This window comes from Chenopodium album, chromosome 19, assembly GCF_948465745.1.
Source record: "Chenopodium album chromosome 19, dcCheAlbu1.1, whole genome shotgun sequence".
NCBI classification, from domain to species: Eukaryota; Viridiplantae; Streptophyta; class Magnoliopsida; order Caryophyllales; family Amaranthaceae; genus Chenopodium; species Chenopodium album.
In genome coordinates this window covers 5,976,033-5,994,010 of record NC_137852.1, presented here as the reverse complement: position 1 = coordinate 5,994,010, position 17,978 = coordinate 5,976,033, and the positions used below count along the sequence as shown (strand labels likewise).

Below are 17,978 nucleotides of genomic sequence, written 5' to 3'. Positions count from 1 at the left end.
TCTAGTGGTAAAGATTGTACTTTCCAACCTTAAGGTTAGGGATTCAATCCCCACGAGAGGCACTTTAAGAGTGGGGATCCCTTACCATTTCTCCTCTCACTCTCAAAGTTTCTAACCCGTTTATACATGACTAAAAAAATCGTGTTTTTTTTTTTGTTTTGAATTGTATCAAATGAAACCATCTTCCATTTCTTAACTTCTAAATGTTGCTAAATCAAATACTTCCAAGTTCCACCCAATTAATTTGTTAGACGGTTAAACCAACAACAAATTTTTTAACAGGAGATTTGAAAACTCTATCAAACTAACTACAATCATACAAGTAATATTTACATCTATTGAAAATTAAAGATATAAATTACACACCCTTTGTTTTTAAAATTCTTCCATTTTGAATAGTGATTGTCTCATGAAGTCATGATAAAATTAAATCAGGAAAAAAATTAAACACAAATAGAATATCAAACAAAAAAAAAGGTTGGAAACAAGTGAAATTGTGATTGCATATCAAAAGAAATCGCAGAATTCTAATATTGGAACTACAAAGGATCATTTACATTCGTATTCACAATTTCACACTAGCACATTCAATTCCATTTGATGAATTTCATACTACAAAACTGAGATTAATGCAGAAGCATTATCTCACACAAAACAAATGTAATCATTTATACTAGATTTAAAAATGAAAATTTCTAAACAAATAAGCATAGAGTTTGAATACTCAAATTTTTTTACATAAGTCAGCAAATGATTGACAAAATATCGATATACTCCATAACTACGATGGTGGAAGAGGAACCTGGTAACTACGATGGTGGAACCTGATATGCAGATTGCACTTTCTTTTCCAACATAGAGACATATTTGTCAAGCATTGAAATTACAGCTTCAAATTCTGTCACTTGTTGATCTATAGCATCGATCTGCTGAATGTACCCCTCAAAATTACCACCCTTGTGCTTTAATTGTTCCACAAACACCCTCAAGCCAGAAGCAACGTCGCCATAATTGTTATACTCTTCTGCAACTTTAAGATTCATCTTCTCCAAAAGTTCAAGCAGGTTGTTTGATCCCTATGCCATTGGAACAATTTTTGAACTATAGACGTTAAGCACCATATACAAAAATTCAAAGGTAAAACAAACATATCCCAACTTTTAACTCATTTTTTGGAACTCATGGTTATACTTCATAATAACAAGTACTTCGTACTAACATAAGCTAGCTAATTTAGATCAACATAAAATTAGTGTGAATATACAAAGTATGTTGTGATTTTAAATTTATCATAAGAGCTGCCATGACTATGATACCAGATCGAAATCAATCGTTGAAATCTACAAGAATCGACCCCTTAATCAAGTGAGTTACTATAGAGGTACGTAGCATCATTGTATCAATACACTTTCATGTTAGTTTAAGGGAAAGAAATCGAAAATGGATAAGTCTCGAAAACAAGCCATTATACTGCCTCACTACCTAATCCACGGGCCATTGTTGAGATGAATGAGATCTAACTCATCTAAGTATCTAACAATGCCAATTTCTTCTTAAATGCATCACTCATTTAACAAACCAAATCATGTACACTTCAACAATTTGCTCAATTTATATATTGCAACAATACTACAACAACTACTACTACAACAGCAACAACAACAACAACAACAACAACAACAACAAAGCCTTAGTCCGAAAATGATTTGGAGTCGGGTTGGCTAACATGGATCGTCAAAAGTAGTAAAGAAATGAAGCACAAAAATATAACAAAAAATTAATCAACAATTTTAGATACTACTTGCGCGCAATTACCACCAATCCATACGAATATCACCACCTTATACGAACTTCATCAACCAATAAACTAATTTCCAATCATCAATTCAAATCAATTTTCGAGAATTTGATAAACCCTAGATTAACAAGTATTTAGTAATCCTACAACTTTGTTTATAAACTACTGCAGTTTTAATACTAAATACTTAAACAGCAAAATGAATGAGAGATAAAAAGAGGGAAAAAAATGAACCTGAAGCTCGGATTTGATCATGGTGGAAACACCATTAAAGAGATCGTCAAGAGCATCGGAAAGTTCGTCAGGTTGGGCTTGTTGTTCCTTACTCACCTCATTTTCCGCCATTATTGAGCTTGAAGTAGCAGAAATTGAAATCACAGTGACAAATTTGGAAGATGAAAAAGAGGAGAGAGAAAGTGAGAAGAGACAGTGTGGTAGAATGGTAGATGAAGGTTTAGGCAACCATGTTTGGAATTTTAACTTTTTTTAAAAAATAATAATAATAAATTAATAAATGAGAAGGCATTTGGACTTCTGGGCCATCAGTTTGGGCTTAATATTGCGGGTAGTGTTGTTTTCGGGGAGATTCGAACCTATAACCTATTTTACACGGACCTTCATTTATGGGTATTATAGAGCCTCGACGTTAGTTAAGTATTCTCATAAAGGAATATGTTTAGTGACCTTGTATGAGAATACAAGGCATAGTTTGGTCAGATCACAAGGAAATGTAATTGATCACGATGAGAACATGTAGGCATTACAACATTAGTGCATATGATCTTACATGTAAACTATTGACTATATCGGTGTATGAGATCTATATGGTTGTCATACTTGTCACACTAACTAGAGTTTCTATATTTAATCCTCATTAACTACCAGGTATACGAACAATTGAATGGTGGGATTACAAGAGATTAATTTAGGAACTAAACTAAATTGAGTTGTTTGGAATTCGTGAGTGACATCTCATACATTTAACTTTGTTCAACTTCAAAAAGTTTCAATAGTAGTTTCATAGATATGCACTTTCTGAAGTAGCTATGTGCAATATAGTTCAGTACTTCAATGGTATATTCAAAATTGTGCGTTGCCATCAATTTTTCTTACATCAGTCAAATTACAGACATAATCCTATTGTAAATTGTGAACTCTGGCAGATATAATCGAATGCCCCTTTTATCTATGACAAAACACTATGTTGGTCCAGGACTAGGCATGATCATGAAGGCTTTGGGATCAAAGATCTCACGTTGCTGTAAATGGCAATCACATCCGCTAACACAGCAACAAGGATCAAGAAGACTGCTAAGATTGTGTCCTTCGTCGTTGCTATTCCATGACGGTCCCTGAAACAACAAAAGAGAAGCAAATTCCATGAGGGTCACCCGAGGTTCAATGATCTTTCTTTCATTATGAAATAATTATTAGAGATTGTTACGGTAATGCCACATGCACAGGGATCATTAGACTAATCAGGATGAACCAGTGCCTTGTTACTTGTAATCCTGGTTGGTAATGCACTAAAAGCCGAGGCTCTTCAATGTATACTACACAAATTCTTTAAAATCACCTTCTGTGTCCAGGCATGAAAAACTTGAGAGGAAAAGGTAAGGATACTTAGCAGCTTATATATCACAGGTCTTGACCATCAAAATCAGAGTTATATATTTATATGATAAATTATTTATAATCGAAAACATCATCAACATAGAGAAGATCACGTACTTGAGGACAATGGAAGCAGGAAATATAAATAGGAGCAAAGATCCAGAAGAGGCTCCAGTAAATTCAAAGGCTTGCCAGATACTAGGGATGAATATAGCTCCATACAAGATCACAGACATCAATATCAACGTGACAAACGCAAATCTCCAATTATCTGTCGCCAGGGGCCTTGCATGACGAAACATTAGGCCATCAAAATTAAGTCTTAGGGAATAGAAGATAACAGGGAAGACAAGTATGATATGACCCGCATAGCTAACACGGACAGTGTTGTTCAGCAACGAGCTGTAGGGAACGCCAAGGTCAGTGTCGAAGTTGGACAATATATCGGAAGCAGTGGAGTTTGCAAAGAGCAAGAACCCAAATAAGCCTGTTAGAAGGTACACTATTCCAGAGAGTGATAGGGAAGTCTTAACTACTGCTTGCATCTGGCATGGATCTTTCAGTTCATTTTGTATCGGATGAACTGCAAAGATAGATATCTAAATATCAGAGGATCATTTTGCCAATTCAAATTTCAACAAGCATGCAGTTTTTAAGACATAAAAAGTTGGTACTGGTATAACAGATCAATAATTAAATTGAGAATACTGTCCTCTCAATTAAAAGAGCTAGACAAAAGCAAGTACTTGTATGTTGTATGTTATATATAACAATTGGGAATGACCAAGCGCCATTTCATATCAAATTAATAATTCCGAGTGAAGCTGTTATGTTGATGAGATCAGATTTTCTTACCATTGAAGTGGCAAAGGTATGCACAAACAAGAACAGGTACAGCAGTGGAGAGATTCCAAAATGATTCAAAGCTCTGAATAAGTGGAAACCATGCAGGCTCTTGTATAGTTCCCTTTACTAGCTTGAAAGCTGTGATTGCAATGACGACGACTATAAAGAGCACTGCAAGTGCAACTGCTACAGCTGAAGTGTATCTTAATGAATCTGCAACCATCATAACAAAGAATAATGCAATCTGTCAATCTTCAATTTACTTCATCAATTTCATGGTCACAAGTTACTAGAAAGGTTTATTGCTAAATTCAGCTTGAATCCCTATAGTTGATTATGTAAGAACAAGACATTACTCACCTATGCGCTTACACCATATCAAAGGCATGAATGCAAATAGGGTTAGGACGAACAGCACAAATGCACGCCCTGTCCACCATTGTTGTCCAAACTCATCTTCTAGTACACCTGGGTGATGAACCCCACTTGAAGTAGTTGATCCAGAGAGAACATCCTCTTAATTAAGACATTAACCAAACAAGTGATCAGACTCAGATATGCTATAGTTCTATAATTGCATAAACGAAACATATTTAGTAGTTAATCTTACCGATTATGATCAAGTAAATGATGCAAGTGCCGATATTGTTGATTACAACACAAAGCTGCACTAAGAACTTGCCAATTTTACCAAATGCATCTTCCATGACAGAAGAATAAGAAAATGAACAAGATGCATCACTGAACCGAATCAAGAACTCAATTGAGGCCTCAGTCAAAAATCCACCAATTATAATCAAAATAACACCAGGAATAACACCTAATACTTTGATAGCAGCAGGTAAGCTCATGATTCCAGCACCCACAATGGTGCATGACAAATTAAAAACAGAACTACCAAAAGAGGCTCTCTTGTGAGCCAATAACGGAACTTTTTCATCTTTTAAGACAATCGAGCTACCCTTTTCAAAACTACTTTCAATGTCCTGAACAAAAGTCATCCTGTTGCTTATGAGAATACAAAATTTAGAACTAAATTAAAGAATCAATGAAAGTCTAGAATTATAAAAACCAAGAATATGAATGAAAAAAAATTAGTTCTAACTTCTGAAATATGCTAACAGTCAGAGTCAGAAGAAAATATCTATTAATCTCCTAACATGAATGTCAAGATCAGCAAAGAAAGAAGCTAAAATTTACTCGGATTGAATTTAGTTGCTTGTAAAATCATGAATATGGAATCGGTAGGGAAAAAAAAAAAAGATGAATACAGAATACAGTAGCAGGGAAAATTGTCAACATCTTTTATTGCTTCTCCTGCCGGCACTACAGCATAGTTAGCACGTTGAGAATTAAAGGAAGAACAGGCCTTGTGTCAACACCTTTGATTACTTCTCATGCCAGCACTACAGTTTTTAAGTACCCAAGGTAACCCTCCCAAGACCTTGCTTAGATACATACAAAAAATGACACAAGGGAGAAAAGTAAAAAAGGGAGAGAGACAATACAATCGTTTACAGTTAGAAAAATAATTACCAGTAACGAACATCTTGACAGTGTTCTGAACACTTATCTGCTACATACATACAATACAGTTTTTGGAGCTTTAACCCACTGGAGCAAATGCTACAGAACAACAACCTCCCCACCCCAACTGTGGGCTTTCCCATTTCCTATTAAAAATTGAATAAGGCAAAGCACCATTTTGAGGAGTAGCACAAATAAAATAGAACTAAAGGAAACAAACATTTCAAAGTAAGGTAACTGCATTGCTGTATATAGCCACCAGATCCGAAAATACAGCAAGAATGATCAAACCCCAGGAAATAATCTTGTCTCTCCTCGTTGAGATTCCGAGATGATCCCTGGAAATAGACAAACAAATGGATATAGATCAATGGCAATAATAAAAATTATGACGTGTTCATAATTTATACTATATTATTGCCTACTAATCGTTCCACAATGATCATTCGATTTCTTGATAAAACTCTTGGGAAAAACAGAATAAATAAATAAAAGACTTTTCTAATATAATCAACCAATTTTGCTGCATATAAGGAGCAAACTTTTGAAAATTTTCCAAAATTGCCATCAGTGACAGAAATTTGACAAGTAATCTTCGAAAAAGTTCAGTCTTAGCAATTTAGCATCATTATTCCAAATGTGGTGAATATACTTGTGTTAAATTTAGATCAAGCAACACATATATACTAACATAATAAAACATACAAAGATTACTAACCTCAGAACAATAGAAGCAGGAAATATGAACAAGATCAAGGCTCCAGCTGTTGCCCCAGTAAACTGAAAAGCTACCCAAATACTGGGAATAAAAATAGCTCCCAGCAGGATGACAAGTATTAAAATCAGTGTGATAATGGCAAATGCAGATTTTCGAGTATCTGAAGTCAGTGGAATGGCTGAGTTGTATACAAGGCCATAAAAGTTAAGCCTGAGAGCATAGAAGACAACTGGAAATACAAGAACAATGTGGGCTGCATAGCTGAGACGGACCATAGCATTTAAGACTGAGCTATATGGGATACCAAGATCAGAGTCGAAGTTGGAGAGGACGTCAGAAGCAGTCGAATCTCCAAAGAGAAGAAATCCAAATAACCCTGTCATTATGTAGATTGTACTGCATACAGAAAGAGAAGACTTCACCACCCCAGGCATCTGAGATGGATCTCGTAGCTCATTCCGTATTGTATGCACTACAAAAGGAGCCACACACAGAAAACAGTATAAAAATCGGTATTACATGAATTTAGCCTCATTTTTTCAAGGGTAAATGGACATACATGAAAAACATCAAACATATAAAAGTGATTCTTAGATCATTAGAACTAAGCTCAGAATTTATTTCTTCAACGGGCCATGGTCAAACAAGTTAGCATCTTATAATATCCACTTTTATTGAGGGGACTAGGATCTATTGGGTAATGGCCACTGAATCCAGAGGATGCATCAGTATAACAAATAACTTTTGAATGTGCAAAATTGACACTGAAGAAGATGTAAGATTTTACCATTATAGTGGCAAAGATATGCACAAACAAGCACAGGAACTGCAGTGAATAGATTCCAGAAGGATGCAAAATCATTTATGCGAGGAAAGAGTGATGGTTGCTTAATTGTTCCCATTGCCAGCTTGTAGCATGTGATTTCGATAACAATAAGAATGAAGAGCACCGCCAACCCAACTGCAATTGCTGAAGTGTATTGCAGAGCCTCTACAGCCATAGAAAAAGCATGTATATGCATCAATGATAAAAAAAATCAGAGTATATACCAGACGATGACATTGAGTAGATAAGACTATAAGAGAGTATTGCAACAAAACTTTACAACAAAACTCCAAAAAATCACTAACCCATACGCTTAATCCATGCTGTAGGAACCAATACAAAAGCAGTCAGGAAAATCAGCACAAAGGCGCGGCCTGTCCACCATTTTTCCCCGAACCACTCTTCTAAAATACCAGAATGGTGAACACCACTTGTAGTTGACCCAGATATCACATCAGCTTACAAATTCAAACATGAAAAGGTATCAGACAACTTATAGACAGGCATCGTACAGCAACTATGAAGTTATATTATGGAACAAAGAAATTGCACAAGGCCGACTTATACCAATTATTATCAAATAGATTATGGTAATGCCAGTATTGTTGATGATTACACTAATTTGGAAAAATATCTCTCCTATCCTTCCAAAAGCATCATACATGAGCTGCCCATAGGTATATGATCCTTCTTTTTCGCTATAGCGAAGCAATATCTCAACGGAGTACTTTGTCAAAAATCCTGAAACTAAAATCAGAAGAATCCCTGGGATAATACCAAGTACTTTCATGGCAGCTGGTAAGCTCATAATACCCGCACCAACAATAGTGCATGACAAATTAAAGACTCCACTTAAATATGAAGCTGTATTAGCATCATCCTTTGTTATAATCAAAGGATGATCTTGCAACAATGGCACCTTTTCACTATTTTGTTCTCTGTCTGTGACCTTTGGAGGATTAGTCTGCTGACTCTCAATATCAATACCCGTCATCTTTTATGAACTGATAATCAAAGGATAACAAGAATAATTGCAGGAGACAATCAAGAATGCGGTTGCAGGTATATGACAAAAACTCAAGATAAACAACAAATTGATAGTTAGTTAACAATATATTTACAACAAGATAAACCAAAAAACATATACTTTGAGACTCAAATGTCTCAACAGTTCAGAAAAATGAGGGTTATGAACTGAGGCTTTGACAAAATAGCTTTTTATAAGATATACTAGCTACCACTCAAAATCCCCTCTTTCCTGCTGCTGACAATCTGACATAGAGTTGCACGCCTCGCCGCGTACAACATGCTTAATAATCAACTGAAAGTGACATATATTGGATTTGATCTTGAATGGTTTGGCCGTTTCAAATTTAGCGTGTCAAGGGACTAAAAAGCCGCCATTATGGCTTTAAAAATGGGGAAAAAACCAAGGCAGCAGAACACTTCAAGCATGGCAAACTTGGTGATTCTACATTTGGAAATGGCATTAAAGTGATATAATATTGGGCAAAAGTGGGATAGAGCACATCAAGGACTTAATTAATCTTAATATAAAAACTAGTTTTGCCCTTAAAGGGACATTAGAAGGTAGCAATCATAGTTAATAAAACCCATTTACATTTCCCACACGCAAACATTGAGCAGGATAGCTGGTTAACTCCTAAATTGAGATACAAAATCTAGAATAAGTCATTCAGAAAGTTCAAAAGAATATGTTTACATCCATCATCATACACGCGTATCAGGAAAAACATTGCCTTGTTCAATCTGCCGGTCTGACAGACGAGGCTGTGTTCAAGCCTCCAGAACACACACACCACATTCTAGATAGGAAGAACTACCATAAAACTACATAAGACCCACTTTAGTTCATCCCAAAGATACCAACTTTAATAACACATATTGATCCTAATTTATACCATCATACATTGCAATTAGCAAATTATAGCAGTAAGACCGAAAGGTGTCTATATATACGCTAACACAGTTGCTTGGTTTTTAACGTTTGATCTCCAAAGTCTTCACAATCACACATATGCCCAGGTGATTTCTTTTGATCAAAATGAGTCATTTTTCCCGGAATCAGCAAACGGGCATTGTCGTATCTAGGTCTAGGTACACCCGCGTATATAATTGACAGATTGGGTCACCCCAACAGCAAATCTACTCCCACCATACAAACAACCTATCTACAGAATGTAGAATCAATTAAAGCAATGATGAATTCTACTTCAATTTGATTCCCAATTGCATTCCCCAAATAACATATTCATAAAAGCAACAAATTAAATAACACACAAAGTAACTAATGTGCTATATAATTACATTAGCAAACCCAAGTACAATTTATATGAAGCAAACCATGAATAAAAAATGCAGAAGGAAAGACTATAGTAGAATTATACCATCAAATTAATAATCCGCAGCAAATTCTGCATAAATTTCTCAAAAACATCATCCTTGAGCAAAATTAAATCCAATTCCATGCATGTGCCCAAAAACCCACAAAATGCTTCAAGTTCTAACATATTGTCACATTTGTTTATGGGGTTGGTGATACTCAAACCATAGTAATAGAAAATAGTAGTAGCAATGAATATAAGGAAATTAGAATAATTAGTTGAGGTTGATGCACCTATAATTAATAGATAATCTCAGGAAAAAAATTACATTAAATTAAGCTAAGCTTAGCCTCATGAGTCATGATGTAAACATTGTACATTTGTTTCAACTTGTGATTCAATCGGATCAATCCCTACTAAAGACACTTTGAAAGTGAAGTTTTACCCGCTTCTCCATTTACTCATCTACTTGTTAAATCGAGTCAAATTAATTTGTGCAGAATTTTAACCAACTATTGTCAAATCAACACACACATGTGAATAGTAACAATGAATAGTCACTATTGTCAAATCAATGATCATATCATATACAAAGTAATGTGTTTATTTCCATTACTATTGTCTAATCACATCATTACCCATATTGCATCATTTATATAGCATAATTATACTTTTATGACATCATTATTGTCAACTCATGTCATATTGTGACATCACATCACTTCAATTTATCAACATAATATGACATCATTATAATCAAATCATATCACTTCTTATACACTTATATGACATCATTATAAATATATGACATCACTAAAGTCACATCACATTATTACACTTAATATGCCATCGCTATATTTCATGAATTTCAAAATAGAGTCAAAACTCATTAATGGTACTTTAGGGACATCTATATCAGTGTCTTATGGTTTCAAACCTCCTTATATGACCCCAGGAGTCATCCAACACATTCAGTTCATTTTTTGAAAAAATGTCAAAAATTGATCCGAAATAGTGTATTATAGCCTTTAATTTTGGACAATTTTCCACTTATTTTGACCCGAAAATAAAAATTGCCTAGATGCTTACCATGGACCCTAGCTAATACACCCCGAGAGTTTATTTGGCTGGGTGCAACCATCCAATATGCCTTTAAACAGTCAATTTACCCGTTTCAAATTTGCACCGATTTCCTAAAGTTAAGCCTACCACGGAGATTTATGACAACATATAATGGTCATATATGGTTCCAAACGGCATTGTATGACCCTTAGATGTATCCCCTAGGGTCTCACGACCTTTAGCCACCGGGCCCCGTAACCTCAAACATTCCTTAAAAAACGTGGATAATAGCCTTCAATCTTGGAATTTTTTGACCTTTTTTTGCCCGTAAATAAAAATTGCCGAGATGTTTACCATGGTCCCTAATACCCTCAGGGAGTCCAATTGGATGGGTGGAACCATCCAATATGCCTTAAAACGGTCAATTTACCCGTTCGAAACTTGCACCGATTTCGTGAACTCAAGCCTACCACGGACATTTATGACAACATATAATGGTCATATATGGTTCCAAACGTCATTATATGACCCTAAAATGTATCCCTTAGGGTCTCAAGACTTTTCGCCACCGGGCCCCGTAACATCAAAAATTCCTTACAAAGCGTGGATAATAGCTTTCAATTTCGGAATTTTTTGACCTTTTTTGCCCGGAAATAAAAATTGCCGAGATGTTTACCATGGTCCCTAATACCCTCCGGAAGTCCAATTGGATAGGTGGAACCATCCAATATGCCTTAAACGGTCAATTTACCCGTTCGAAGCTTGCACCGATTTCGTGAACTGAAGTCTACCACGGACATTTTGAAGGAGTTATGTCTTCGTCGTGTGCAATTACTAGATATATAATTGGATCAAATTATGGAGATAATTAAGTCCGGACATTTGGGTCGTCGTTTTGCCATAGCTAGAGGTACTTACGATCTTTGGACTAGTAAAATAGGCCAAAGCCCAATTGGACGGATCCTATAAGGTCACACAAAGGGGCTAGATCGAGCATTAGAGGACGAGGCCCATCATGGGCCTCATCACTCTAGGTGGCCGGCCATGTAGGGGCTTTGAGAGGCTATTGGGCTTCGTGCCCTAGTCTAATTATAATGAGATTATAAATAGACTAGGTGCCTAGGTTTGCAGGTAAGGATTTTGACTGATCAATTAGATCAAACCCTAATTAGCAAACACGAAACCAACCCCCTCTCATACTCCCTCCCTCACGGCTCTCTCCTCCTCCTAGGCGCGGTGGTGTCTCGTGGTGGTGGTGGTTCGTGCGGTGGTCGGTTGTCCGAAAAGGTGGTGATCGCGGTTTTCCTCAATCACTCGACCAATCTAGTATTGGTGGACGGCTCGTTCGAATCTCGTGGACTAAGTAGAGGAGCAACGCTTGGGGCTCTATTCTCTCCCTGATTTGCCTGTCGAATAGCTTCGTGGAATTCACGCTTCAAAGGTATGATTATGTGTCTTGTGTGTTATGCATGCGATTCTTGGGATTAGGTACTTTATTGAATATGATTCATATATGTTATTTCCGCTGCGTAGTACCTATAAACTCCTACAGTGGTATCAGTTAGCCTCTTGCATTAACGCGCTAGATCATAATAATACGATTATTTGATGTCCACGTTAATTTTATAATCAATTAAGAGGGAGAAATTAATTTAATTATGGTTCAATTATTATATTTAATGTGATTAAACTTTTGGAATCGATTAAATGTGATTTAATTATGCTCATATAGCCATAAAGAGACCGAATTATGCCCTAGTATTTCGAAAAATTTCGGAAACCCTAACCCTAAAATTCGAAAATTCCAAGCCCTAAAATATGATTTTTGTGCTTGATTTTGTTTTAATTCGAATCGTTTTATGTTTCATAATTTTAATTAGGTTGAATTATGCATAAAAATGTTTTATGTATGATCATAGATTTAATTTTAAATGTTAGAATTAGATTGGGATTAATTTTATGATGAACCCTAATTTTAAAGTTGAATGTGATTTAATTTTAATCTTATGGACTAATTTAATTTAATTAGGATAAATATTATTTTAATTAAATTAAAACACAAAAAAAAAAAATCTAATTTATTTTGGCCGGCAACCGCGGCTGGGTGGCGCAGCCACGGCGGCTGCTGACCAGGTGGCGTCCAAGAGGGAGGGGAAGGGAGGGCGGCGGTCTAGGGTGGCTGTGGGCAGCAGCGTGCAACCGTTGCACGGCTGCTGCCGCGGCTGCCAGCTCGGGGTGCTGCTGCCTTGCGCGGCAGTGGCTGCTGCAAGGCAGCCAGCCACCGTGGCTAGCCTTGGCTGGCCACGCACGGTGGCCTGCACCCCAGCAGTAGCAGCTGCCACGCTGCTGCCCTTGCGGCAGTGGCTGCTGTCACGGCAGCCAGCCACCGTGGCTAGCTTCGACTAGCCAACCACGGTGGCCGGCGTTGGTGGTTGCGGTTTTTCAAAAAAAAAAAAAAAAAAAAAATTATTTCAGGATAATTACGAATTATTTTGGGATAAAATTGGTTTTATTTTGGATAAGTTCAAATATTTTCAAAATATGATCTTTTATTTTAAAAGATAAAGTTGGTTTTATTTGGATAAAATCTTTTGTTTTAGGATAAAATCAAATATTCAAAAGTTGTTATATATGATATTATCCATATTTAGTTTGTTATTTTGATAATTATCCTAAATTAAAGTGGTTAATTAAGGATAAGATTGATGAGGATATTCTGAGCATATTCCAAAAGGATAATAATTGATTTAAATAATGTGATTATCCCATAATTAGATTAGGATGTATTTGATTTTAAAATTATTTGATTGGCTAGTAATTAGGATAGAATCTCCTAAATTAGTTAGGATAATCATGGAAGATTAAATATGATTTATCTTTCTAGATTAAAATATGATTTGATTCTATCTCATGACTAAATTAAATATATGATATTTTATGAACCGTCATGAATAATATATGATATTATCTAATTATGATTAAAATATAAGATATTTTAGGAAATGCGTTGTCTTTATTATGATCATTCGATGTTATAGTTTAGACAAGCATGTTGAGTGATTTATTATATGGCACTTTTCTAATATATGATATTATGTTGCTATATATAGACTAGTGTGGCCCATAGATTCTTAAATACGATCTGCGTATCGTGATATATTTTTGTAATCTAAATACGGTCTGCGTACCGTTGAGTATTTTTATAACTTTTATTTGATGTAAATAGAATAGTTATTTAAATGATGTTAGCCCAAAAGAAGCCCATGAAGTGAAGGCCCAAAGGAGCAAGGTGGATGAAGATCCATGATGATTCAAGTGGGAGCATTTTCATTTCTAGTTTTCTTAGGACTAAGGGGCCATACTACGTCATATTTATTTTATTGCATTAGTAGATTATGCATGTTTAGGTTTATTTATGTTGTTTGATGATGCGCTAGAGTTCACTAAATAATCACAACATAATAAATCTAGATCCCAGTAATATTGAGGCAGCTTTTCCAATTAAAAACCCGATGAAACCTTTGACATTTATGATGGGTCATGCCAAAGCTGGGCATCATAATTTTCATTGGGGAGTGGGGGTAGGACAAATTCTACACTTTTAATTGGTTATACTCAACAAGGTTACCTAAAGATAAAGTTTAGAACCTTGAAGCTAAGGGTAATAATTAAACATGTGATGGTTAATTATTCAACCAAGAATTACAAGAGTTGTAATCAGTAAAGAGTTTACTCACCTTGAAAATGTAATGGTTGATGGCAGGGCCTCAGTCCGGTCAATTATTGCACAAATAAAGGATCTTGGAATCACTTAAAATTCAATTGGGATCATTTAATTATTGAATAAAGTGTTTTAAAGTTACCAAATGAATATGTTTTTGTGGTACTTTAATTTATTAAACATAATTATTAAACTTTGCCTTATTTTGACATAGATGGGTAGCCGTAGTAACAATGACAGCAACGTTTACAATTTGCGACCATTCCTTGAAAAGGATAGGTTGACAGGGGAAAACTTTTCCAACTGGGAAAGAATGCTAAGGCTTGTTCTGAAATCTGAGGGTAAGGAGGATATCATTGATACCCCATTACCAGGACCTCTGCCAGAAAATCCAACTGCGGCAGATATCAAGAAGCACAAGGAAGCTCATGATAGAGCTATGCCTATCACTTGCTTAATGATTGCTACTATGGAACCTAGTCTTCAAAAGCGTTTTGAGGACCTGGATGCCTATTCAATCATGGAAGAGCTCAAAGTTTTGTTTAAGAAACAAGCTAGAGTTGAAAGGTATGAGCTTCATCGTGAGATTATGGATTGTAGAATGGAGAAGGGTGCCACAGTTCATGATCATGTTTTCAAAATGATCGGCCTAATTCAAAGTATGGAGAAACTGGGGTACCCAATTAGTGATGATTTGGCAACAGACATCATTCTCCATTCACTTCCAGAAAGTTTCAACCAGTTTATCATGAACTTTAACATGACTGCGAATGCAAAGACTATGAGTCAATTGCATGCAATGCTGGTTAGTGCTGAGAAACAAATCCCTAAGGAACCTAAGAAGGAAGTTCTTATGATTCAGAAGGGAAAGGGGTTCAAGAAGAAGGGGCAAAAGGCTAATGCCAAGAGCAAAGGCAAGCAAGTTGCCAAGGCTCCTGAAAAGCCTAAGGCGAATCCAAAACCCAAAGTTGCAAGTGAAAGTGAATGCTTTTACTGCAAGAAGAAGGGGCATTGGAAACGCAATTGCCAGAAATACCTTGATTTCCTCAAGAAGAAGAATGGAGCATCAACCTCAGGTATTAAGTTATAATCATTTTAACTTTCACTAAGGTATGTGATACCAAGTTGCAGTGCTTAACATTATGATGTTGCACAGGAACTGCAAGCAAGTGCAACTAGCATGGAGATGGAGCTTGAAGGTGCACTAGAAGTATTTGAGTGGCCAGAGATAGCTTCATAGTTTTAATTTCTGATTAGTTTATCATGATATTTAGAACTATTTCCAGTTTTTTGATGAGACAATATTTCGGTTTTCTTGTTTTGAATACTGATCTGGTTTTACTTGGTTTGGACAAATGTTGATCCATGACCAAGGTAATAAATTGTTTTCATTTTGCTAGATATGAGTTAATTTTATTTATAACATTGATATAAGTAGATCACAAAAGTAAATTTAGATGATTCAAAGCAAACATACTTATAACAAAGTAAAGTTAGGTCACATAAACCATTTGCACATCCAAAGTTATGGATGGACTCTTACTCTTATATGATTATGAATCACTTAAGAATTAGAAGTCATGCTGGATGAGGTATAATGACCAAGTTACCTTTTAGTTGAAAGGGTAAAAGAGCTAAAATGACCTTTTGGAACACAAACATATAATGTGAGTGTACCATAATTCAAAATTAGCAAGAGATTTAACTATTTCATTGCTTTTATTAACGATTTAAGTAAATATGTCGATGATTACTTAATGAAATAAAAGTTGGAATCATTGAAATGTTCAAAATTCCAAAATGAAATGTAAAATCAAATTTGGGATAAACAATTTAGCACCACAATATGATTGTTGTGATAAATGTTTAACTCAAAACAAATGATCATCTAAAAGAATTGTTGAATTAGTTCACAATCCAGGAACATTACAATTAAAATGTATGTATAAAGTAGGAATCAAACTTTGCTTGCCATGGTTCGATCCAAGATTTAATGATTTACAAATATCGTTTTGAGGATATGCATTAGAACAACAACAATTGTGAATATACTAAACAGAAACTTCACCAAAGCAATAGAAAGACTGGAAATGTTCCAAAGTAATCTTTTCTAAACAGGATTGAGGGAATATGAAATCTATGTAAAATGTTTACAAAGATGACATAATAAACCCTAAATCAGAGGTATTATTCCTACAATCGCGTAGAAACAAAATGTTTGTTGCTCGCGATAGTGTCTTTATAGAAAGAAATGTCTTCCTACAAAGCCAAGTGGGAGTAAAGTTAGATCTCGATGAGATTCGAGACGAGCAACAAAGGGATGTAGATAACACTACATCAGAGACGAATGCGCATGAAATCAGCTAATTTGATAAAACATGTGTCGAAGCAAGCTAATTCAACTAGCGAGACTTCTATCGTCCTACTAGAATGAAATACTTCAAAGAGTTGAAGAGAATAATTCTATTGTCGCTCATACCTATCGTAGGTTACTTAGGATTAAAACAAACAGTTTGTTGGAATTCTAGTAAAAGGTGGATTCTAAAATTTTCCTATTGGAATAGTTGGAATCCATACCTACAAGCAAGCTTTGGACAAATGCCAACTCAGGAAGTGGCTTAAAGCCAAGAAATCCAGAATGGACTCCATGTCTGTAAAGATGTGCTAGTCCATGATAGTCTTACAAATAGGGTTAAACCTATTAGTCATGTAAGCCTATTCGGATTATTTCTAGTTATGGAAATTAAAATCACCTTCATGAAATGTTCTTGATGGATGGCATGTATATGATACAACCTAAGAGTTTTGAATTTCAGAAATTCCTAGAAAGTTTTGCAAACTTCAGAAATTCATTTATGGATTGAAGTAAGCATCAGGGAGTTGGAATATTCATTAGGAAATCAAACAAGTTTGATTACCTTGGAAGAATGAAAAGAAATCTTGTAGAAACAAGAAGTTTAGTGGGAGCAATTGGTCTTCTTAGTCTAGTATGTAGTTGACATACATTTCATATGAAATGATATATCAATGCTTGAATAAATCAAGCAATGGTTAGAAAGATTGTTTCTATATGGGAGACTTAGGAGATGTTGAGTACATATTGGGAATCAAAATCCACAAAGTGAATCTTGAAGGATGACTGGACCTAATCAAGAGACTTATGTTGATAAGGTTCTTGACGAGTTCAAGATGCAAGATTCTAAGGGAGGATCTCTTCCCATGTCTCATGGTTTTACACTCAGTAAAACTCAGTGCCTTAAAAGCTAGTTGAGTTGAGTTGTAAAGGCAGTGGACCTAATGCTTTTGCAAAAGGGACCATTACATGTACCATGAAATGTACAAAGCAAGTTGTTACATATGACTTGTGCATGTGTAGCAAGTGTCAAGCAAATACAGAATAAGCATACGGAAAGTTACCAAGAACAAATCCTTGAGTACTTGAGAAGCACTAAAGGAATTTTTCTAGTTTATGGTGTTAAAGATAAACAAGTTGTCAAAAGTTTTGCGAATGCAAGTTCTCT

General features: G+C 35.5%; 3 protein-coding genes across 3 annotated transcripts; all 3 read right to left on the bottom strand.

The window, feature by feature from the left end:
* Nucleotides 1–560: 560 nt before the first annotated feature.
* LOC145595077 (biogenesis of lysosome-related organelles complex 1 subunit 2-like) lies at nucleotides 561–2,270 on the bottom strand. Its single transcript, XM_081651431.1, has 2 exons — nucleotides 2,033–2,270; nucleotides 561–1,076 (listed from the first exon to the last, which is right to left on the bottom strand). Exons 1-2 carry the CDS (start codon nucleotides 2,141–2,143, stop codon nucleotides 810–812), a joined length of 378 nt encoding a protein of 125 aa, XP_081507557.1. The 5' UTR covers nucleotides 2,144–2,270; the 3' UTR covers nucleotides 561–809.
* Nucleotides 2,271–2,896: 626 nt separating this feature from the next.
* LOC145593882 (amino acid transporter AVT6A-like) lies at nucleotides 2,897–5,928 on the bottom strand. The gene is made up of 6 exons (XM_081650244.1): nucleotides 5,795–5,928; nucleotides 4,869–5,260; nucleotides 4,619–4,774; nucleotides 4,268–4,471; nucleotides 3,530–3,995; nucleotides 2,897–3,150 (listed from the first exon to the last, which is right to left on the bottom strand). The coding sequence occupies exons 1-6, from the start codon at nucleotides 5,926–5,928 to the stop codon at nucleotides 3,024–3,026; spliced, it is 1,479 nt and encodes a 492-aa protein (XP_081506370.1). The 3' UTR covers nucleotides 2,897–3,023.
* Nucleotides 5,929–6,008: 80 nt separating this feature from the next.
* LOC145593881 (amino acid transporter AVT6B-like) lies at nucleotides 6,009–8,323 on the bottom strand. Its single transcript, XM_081650243.1, has 5 exons — nucleotides 7,897–8,323; nucleotides 7,635–7,787; nucleotides 7,291–7,494; nucleotides 6,504–6,975; nucleotides 6,009–6,123 (listed from the first exon to the last, which is right to left on the bottom strand). Exons 1-5 carry the CDS (start codon nucleotides 8,321–8,323, stop codon nucleotides 6,009–6,011), a joined length of 1,371 nt encoding a protein of 456 aa, XP_081506369.1.
* Between the last annotated feature and the right edge of the window lie 9,655 nt (nucleotides 8,324–17,978).

Coding starts and splice junctions, on each gene's coding strand:
- LOC145595077 (XM_081651431.1), bottom strand. CDS start 2,143: ATGGCGGAAAATGAGGTGAGTAAGGAACAACAAGCCCAACCTGACGAA. Junction 1,077..2,032: donor TGATCAAATCCGAGCTTCAG/GTTCATTTTTTT, acceptor CCAATGGCATAG/GGATCAAACAACCTGCTTGA.
- LOC145593881 (XM_081650243.1), bottom strand. CDS start 8,323: ATGACGGGTATTGATATTGAGAGTCAGCAGACTAATCCTCCAAAGGTC. Junction 6,976..7,290: donor ATATCTTTGCCACTATAATG/GTAAAATCTTAC, acceptor CTCCTTTTGTAG/TGCATACAATACGGAATGAG. Junction 6,124..6,503: donor CCTGCTTCTATTGTTCTGAG/GTTAGTAATCTT, acceptor GTCTATTTCCAG/GGATCATCTCGGAATCTCAA.
- LOC145593882 (XM_081650244.1), bottom strand. CDS start 5,928: ATGGGAAAGCCCACAGTTGGGGTGGGGAGGTTGTTGTTCTGTAGCATT. Junction 5,261..5,794: donor TGTCAAGATGTTCGTTACTG/GTAATTATTTTT, acceptor CATAAGCAACAG/GATGACTTTTGTTCAGGACA. Junction 3,151..3,529: donor CCTGCTTCCATTGTCCTCAA/GTACGTGATCTT, acceptor TTGTTGTTTCAG/GGACCGTCATGGAATAGCAA.